This window comes from Nansenia antarctica, assembly GCF_963989245.1.
Source record: "Nansenia antarctica genome assembly, chromosome: 1".
Taxonomy (NCBI): domain Eukaryota; kingdom Metazoa; phylum Chordata; class Actinopteri; order Argentiniformes; family Microstomatidae; genus Nansenia; species Nansenia antarctica.
The window spans coordinates 47,036,168-47,043,529 of record NC_137674.1 but is presented as its reverse complement, the minus strand read 5'-3'; the positions used below and the strand labels follow the sequence as shown (position 1 = coordinate 47,043,529).

The following is a 7,362-nucleotide window of genomic DNA, read 5'->3' as shown; positions in this document are numbered from 1 at the left end:
AATGGTATCAAACAGGTTTGATATCAATCTTCATTCCGTTCCATGCATTACAATGAGCCCGCCCTCCGATTTCTACCTCCACCAGCCTCTCCCGGTCTGACTGTATGAAGTTGGTGCACCAGGCTGCGTGGTGCTGATGTCCCTCTAACTCTGAGAGGGTGAGAGGTGGTGTTGGAATGAGGAACACCTGTATGGTTCTGCCTGGCTGCAGGTCTTCACTGAGGATGTGGTAAACGTACAAAATGACCGGTAGCTCAGATCCCCGGAGTCCTACTGTCTGTCGCCTGTAAGCGACTCTGTCTCAGATGGTTCTGTGAGTCTAGTGAGGAATTTTTGGAAACCATTCCTCATTCCGTTCCATGCATTTACGATGAGCCGTCCTCCGATTTCTGCTTCCACCACCAGCCTCCACCTGGCCTACAATCTATGTCCTTAACCTCATCCTCACCCTCGCCTGGCCCCAGATGTCATGCCATAAGCATGCGTGGCTAAGTTGGCTAAAGCACATCCAGATCTGCAGCCAGGTTGTCATCCTTACACGGCTTGATGATGGTCTGACACTCAGAAAGGAGTAGTGGTGGCCTAGTGGATAGTGAGTTGGACCGGTGATCAGAAGGTCATGAGTTCAAATCCCACCTGGGAACACCACCACTCGTGTGCCCTTGAGTAAGGCTGTAAATGACTCCAGGAGACAAGTCCCTGTAATCTCTAATTGTAAGTCGCTTTGGATGAAAGTGTCTGAATGCTGGATGGGTAAAATGTAAGACATGATTCCACCATGGCTGTGAGTCAGTCAAAAGCAGCCCTGTCCCCAGTTCCCTGTCACAAGATCATTCAGGCTGAAGCTCTGTGGGCCTCTGTGAAGTAGAGGATGACTCACAGTCACTCTCCTCCAGCCTACACACACACACACACACACACACACACTAGCTAGGGATGGCACTCCAGAAAACATTGGTCTCAAACCCACACGCATTTTCACGTGCGTGCGCATGCATACACACACACACACACACACACTCTCCTCTCTCTACTATGTGTTTGCCCCTCACTGTTTGATCCCATTCTACTGTATCTTCTGTCTGCATGCCCTTGTGTCAAGGGAGCTGCAGTGCGCACACACACATGCGCACACAGACACAGACACACACACACATGCGCACACAGACACAGACACACACATAGCCAGCCAGGCAGGTCAGAGAAAGCATAAAACAACCCATGCAGCAGAGCTTTATCTGCAGTGATACATATTTAATAACCTCTGTTCCATCAGCCATACAAACACAGTCCTGTCCTCTGTCCTTATCAGGCCCGCCGGCAATTACTCTGCAGCAGTGACAGGGTCCTGTGAGAATGTTAGAAGGATGTCAGAATGAAGTCAGAATGATGTTAGAATGGAAGGAGCGAGACATTAAAAGGTGTGAGTGATTTTCTAGAACTGTGACTCCACCAGGGGAGGCTGGTGGCGGTAGAAATCCGAAGACAGACTCATTGTAATGCATGGAATGGAATAGGGAATGGAATTAAACACTGATACCATTTCTTATTCCGTTCCATGCATTACAATGAGCCTTGTCCTCCAATTTCTACCTCCACCAGCCTCCCCTGGACAGGAGGACATCTATTGGACTGCGTCACTGAATTCATTTGTATGTATGTATTAACATTTATTCATGGTGATCCCATTGAGATTGAGATGTAAACGCTCTTTTACAAGAGAGACATGGAACATTCTAGATCCTCTCTCCGTTAGTATCCACTCTAGTTTTAAACTGGTTCAATACCTGACGTAAAAAAAAAAGACAGGCCATACCTCTCCAGCTTCTTGTTGGGGGCTTTCTATTGATGTCTGTCTCCTCTCAGAAAGACTAGAGTGATGAGGCTAGACAGGTGTTCAATGGAAACATGCTCCCCTTCAGTGACAATAACGCAAGACCGCAGTACAATGCTACGGTCACCGGGGGAGGCTGGTGGAGGTAGCAATCGAAGAAAGGGCTCATTGTCAGGCATGGAACGGTAACAAACACGTGATGGTCACCTATGGGACTGGGTCACTATGAGTAGTGGTTGTTGTCTGTGTGATGGAGCTGGTTTAATAGCCAGATGTACTGAACACCTCTCACCTGAGTGTCTGTGTCTGTCTGTCTCCTACAGCCAGATGTACTGAACACCCCTGACCTCTGACCTCTCACCTGAGTGTCTGTGTCTGTCTGTCCTCTACACCCAGACCTGAACACCCCTGACCTCTGACCTCTCACCTGAGTCTCTGTATTTGTCTCCTCTACAGCCAGACCTATGATGGCCGCCCTGCCTCTCCGGCCTACAGTCAACAACGGCACGGTCTTACCAAAGAAGTGCGGCACGCTACCGTCCCCCTCCGGACCCAGGAAGGACTCCAACACACCAACCAACAAGAGGTGAGAACTTCTGCGATAACCACACGGTCCGACCGGTCAAACATCCGTCCACGTCACCTCACGCCTCTGTGGTTAAATGTACACACCAAAGAAGAAGAGATGAGTCCTGCTCAGATCACTGCCTCTCATCTTTCTTTTTACCGATTTCTACAGATACGATACTCGTGAAAAAAATCAAATATTGATTTATTGATTGAATTTATATACTGATGCTCAAAGCACTTATCATAGAGTAGGGAGACCTCAAGTCCTCCACTAATCAGGATGATGGATGATGACAATGACAATATGGGATCTCTGGCCTGTCTGTACCTATGGACTAGAGTATAATAGAGTAGAGTAGGGTAGAGTAGAGTAGAGTAGAGTATAATAGAGTAGAGTAGCTCAGAGTAGAGTAGGGTAGGGTAGAGTACAGTAGAGTAGAGAACAGAAGAATACAGTAGCGTAGAGTAGAGTATAGTAGAGTACAGTAGAGTAGAGTAGAGTACAGTAGAGTAGAGTATAGTAGAGTACAGTAGAGTAGAGTATAGTACAGTACAGTAGAGTAGAGTATAGTAGAATACAATAGAGTATAGTAGAGTAGAGTAGAGTAGAGTAGAGTAGAGTAGAGTAGAGTAGATTAAGCTAAAACCGTTGCTGCTCCTGTGTTGTGTTGAGGCTCCAGGGCTGTGTGTTCCATACTGATAACCAGATTATAGAGCTCCTCTATTCAGCTGACTGGGTAATAGTGATATTTGCATATAGTTTTATGCCCTAAAGCTCCATAAGGGCACACTCTGGAAAAAAACAATTATTACCTCAACATTTTATGATGAGGTCAAATGACAGACCTACAGTACAGGTAAATATCATTTTAATTTTGTTGACATTTATATTTTTCATGTGATCTACATGTTTATTTGTCTCCTGCAAACACACAGTGTCAGCAGTCTTTTTACCGTGTTTTACAAAGGAGGCTGGTGGAGGCAGAAATCGGAGGACGGACACATGGAACGGATATGTAATAATAATGCATGGAACGGAATGAGGAATAGTATTGGAATGGCATTGTAATGCATGGAATGGAATGAGGAACGATATCAAACATATTCCATTCCTCATTCCATTCCATGCATTACAACAAGCCCGTCTTCCACTTTCTACCTCCACCAGCCTCCCCTGGTCTACGTACATGTATATTTCCCTCCTTGCGAACCCCCTCTGTGAGGCGTCAGGTCCCTGTGGTACCATGTCCTCCCTACGTCCTCCTGTCTCCAATCTCCTTCCTGCTCATAAATCTCCCCCATGAATGCCCTTCCAAAGAGGAAGAGAGAGAGAGAGAGTCATTGACATTTAACATGGATAGTAAACAAAGGCCCAGCCACCGCGTGCTGTCAGGGCTGTGGCCTATCTCTGTGCTGTGGCATTCAGACTCTGGGCCCTAGTTAACTAACCGCAGCCAGGGAGCCACGGAGCCAGGGAGAGAGAGCAGGTAATCAATCTGTCGTGTCAGTGGAACAATAGCCTGGTCACCCACACATGGTCGCGCCTGGACCAGAATTATCATAATATGGACGAGATTGATGAGCCCAGAAATAAATGACTCTGGATGGTGGTAGAGAGGGAAGAGGTTTGGTTTGAGGGCTAGGGATACACACACACACACGCAGGCATGCACACACACACGCAGGCATGCACACACACGCACACACACACACACACACACAGGCATGTACACACACAAACACACACACACACACACACGCAGGCATGCACACACACCCACACGCAGGCACACACACGCACACACGCACACACACACACACACACAAACACACCAACTCCTCTTCCAGACTGAATCAATAGATAGAGTTGATAAACCGTGGCCCAGGAGAGACACAGTAGTTCACGGGGGAAATGTCAGTCTCGATATGTGTTAATTGGATCAGCCGCATAAGTGGCTTCTCAAATTGGAGATATGACCATAGCATCCCTGTCCATCTGCAAATGAGACCACCGGTCTCCCTCCCTCCCTCAGTTTAATCCTCCTGCCAATGACCCTTGACCTCTGAACTCTACTGAATTATACCGGTACACAAAAAGATACTTGACATTCTCCTACTCACACACACACACACACACACACACACACACACACACACACACACAAACATTAAATACACTTCACTTCTCTTGTGGTCACAGACTAGGTTATCAATCTTGTTATCTGTTTCATTTCACTGACTTTACCTACTTTGTCTTGATCATGAATTCTGTCCTGTCCTCTCCTGTCCTCTCCTGTCCTGTCCTCTCCTGTCCTCTCCTGTCTCTCTCTCTGTCTGTCTGCCTGTCTGTCTGTCTGTCTGTTTGTCTGTCTGTCCAGCATGTACTATAATACATCGTCAGTTGTCTTCTGTTTGTCTCTCTTCTCTTCTCTCTCCTCTCTCCTCTCTCCTCTTCCCTGTCCTGTCCTGTCCTGTCCTGCTGTGTCCTGTCCAGTTTGTCCAGTATGTCCAGCCTGTCAGGCTCAGTCAGACTTCTCTACGTCCCTCTCAGGTGAGACAGAGGCCCAATGCATTATGGATCAAACTATGACATCACCATCACCATCCCCATCCTGAGAGCTCACAGTGACCTTGGTTAGAGTTGCCACCCGTCCCTTAAAATACGGAATCGTTCCGTATCTGACAGTTAAAAGATGCGTCCCGTTTTGAACCAATACGGAACGCTGTTTGTTCCGTATTTTCAATCCACCCGCATTGCGTGATTCCTCCAATATATCATACAGAGCTGCCAAGTCTTTTATTTTAGAAATTCCTTTAAATAAAGCTACCGGACACGAGTTTCGTGGCATCTTTCTGCACGCGCGTTAGCTTGAGTCTGCAATCGAAGCGGGAGGCGCGCGCTGCTGGAAGAACCTGTGCTCACTCGAGCTGCACCTAAGTCTTAGAACGTAGCAAGCAGTGTTGCCAGATTGGGCTACTTTTGGTCACACTGGACGGGTGGATTCGGCAGCTTTTAGACTGGTTGGGCTGGAAATGGTCAATTCCGTCTGGCAACCCTGGTAGCAAAATATGTGCATGTATACGTATCTGGTAGCCTGGTACTTTCAAATCGCAAGTTGTTTCATCCTCTGTTCTCTTTTTCGGGGTGATGGAGGAGAGATTGGCAGTGAAATATCCATGATGGGACTTTGCTCATCATCCTCCGTCCTCACACTCATGTTTCCCCCGCTCTATTAATCTTCTGTTATTCAACACGAGTGTGAAAACGGATTGTATCCTTTATCCTTTACAGTTTCTAAAATTCACTTAATATTCACTTAATTTGGGTGAGATGATAGGCCTACTTTGCAACTTTACAGTTTTGGTAACTGTTTTTTGTTTCTCTACTGTAACATAATATAACATTGTTATTATTATTATTATTATTAAATACAATGTACAATACAAATACAACAATTGGGGGTCCCTCAAAAAAAAGATCCCAAAGGCCTCATTCGGACCCAGGAAAAACCCTGGTATGTCCTGTATAACATGATAGCCATCTATGAGCAATGCACTGTATATAAGATGATGACCAAGGGTCTTTCTGCTGCTGACCATGGGGCTGAGTCCTGTTGATGGGGCCCAATTTTCCTTTAGAGTCTGTAGGCTACTGTATTTGTTTATTAAGACTTACATAAATATTATATATTGTCTGAATTTGTCTTGTTTTATCAAATGTTACAATTATTTTTATTTCTTGTGCTGGTTTATTATGAACAACATGTAAAATTGCAGGAAACTAGCACAAATAATTGTGTGGGAGAGAGGGGCCGTGCACAGTTTTGGGTCGCTCCACCACCAAAAAAACTCACTCCAAACTTTTGGTGAAACTTGGCAGCCCTTAAGGCTTTATTGAAACGATGTTTAACTTATGATATAGCACTGGCGCCCCCACCCCGCCCTTGGGCCCGTGGTGGTCGTGGTCCCGAGGAGCGGGGCCCCGAGGGGTGTCCCTTATTTCTCTGACTGAAAGGTGGCAACCCTAACCTTGGTCCATTCATGTCAAGTCCTGAATTAATCAACAAACCATTTCATCAACAGCACAATCAGTCCACAACCCTAGGCGTTTACATTTCACAGATTGTCACCTCGCCTTAACAGTATGTTATGAGTGCTCTTTGTTGGCTACATAGCTACGAGATAAGCTAAAGATATTGAGCAAATAAGCGGGAAGTTAGCCTTTTATTCGACCTTTTTTTAGACCAGTAAAGCCAGGCAGTAGCTTATTCAGAAGCGATAACCTCACTCCACCCCTAAAGCTTCTTGTAGGTTTCCAAAAACATTTTGAGACGATTACACCCAATGACACTCCGGGTAAAAATCCTCAAACTTAGCAATATCTAGCTTTTGATCTACTGAACGTATTTGGAAGCTGTTTTCACATGCCAAACTTTCATGAAAAGTGCAGTGTCCCTTTAAGCAATATTGTCATTTGTTTTGTTTGCTTGGTCGTTCCTCTCTGGTGAGGATTAGGGGCAATCGACTGTCCACTGCTCGCAATAACATTCCTACCTAAGCAGGCGAAGACCACCAGACTTAACCAATGCCCAGCGGGCTAATTATTTTCATTTCTAACAGAAGTGCTGTATGACTGCCTGGCATACCCCCGCTAAAAAAGGTCCCCTCACATACACAACCCCGCCACCCCCACCCCCCACCCCGGACCCTGTCGGACCGTGTTTCAGGAGGGATAACATCAGCCAATTCAGGAATGAATGGACTTTGCTCTCACAGGACGGATTAGAGACTTGAGCCTGCTAGCCAATGGACCGCTGATGGGGCCTTTTCTTTGTGCAGGCATTTGAATGGGCAGCTTGTCTGACTACGTTCTATTACCATCTCCTCTAATACCTTCACAAACCTGACTGTGAATGAGTCACCGGGGGAAAGAGAGGAAAATGATCTTTATTGTGTTT

The 7,362-nt window shown here is 46.2% G+C and overlaps 1 protein-coding gene across 3 annotated transcripts in view; it reads left to right on the top strand.

Moving 5' to 3' along the window:
• eml1 (EMAP like 1) overlaps positions 1-7,362 on the top strand; it is a 65,006-nt gene that overhangs the window by 38,088 nt on the left and 19,556 nt on the right. For all 3 annotated transcript variants that reach the window (XM_080531710.1, XM_080531709.1, XM_080531708.1), the window contains exon 3: positions 2,291-2,420. In XM_080531710.1, the coding sequence (XP_080387836.1) occupies positions 2,291-2,420 (130 nt within the window). The remainder of the gene's footprint in view (positions 1-2,290; positions 2,421-7,362) is intronic.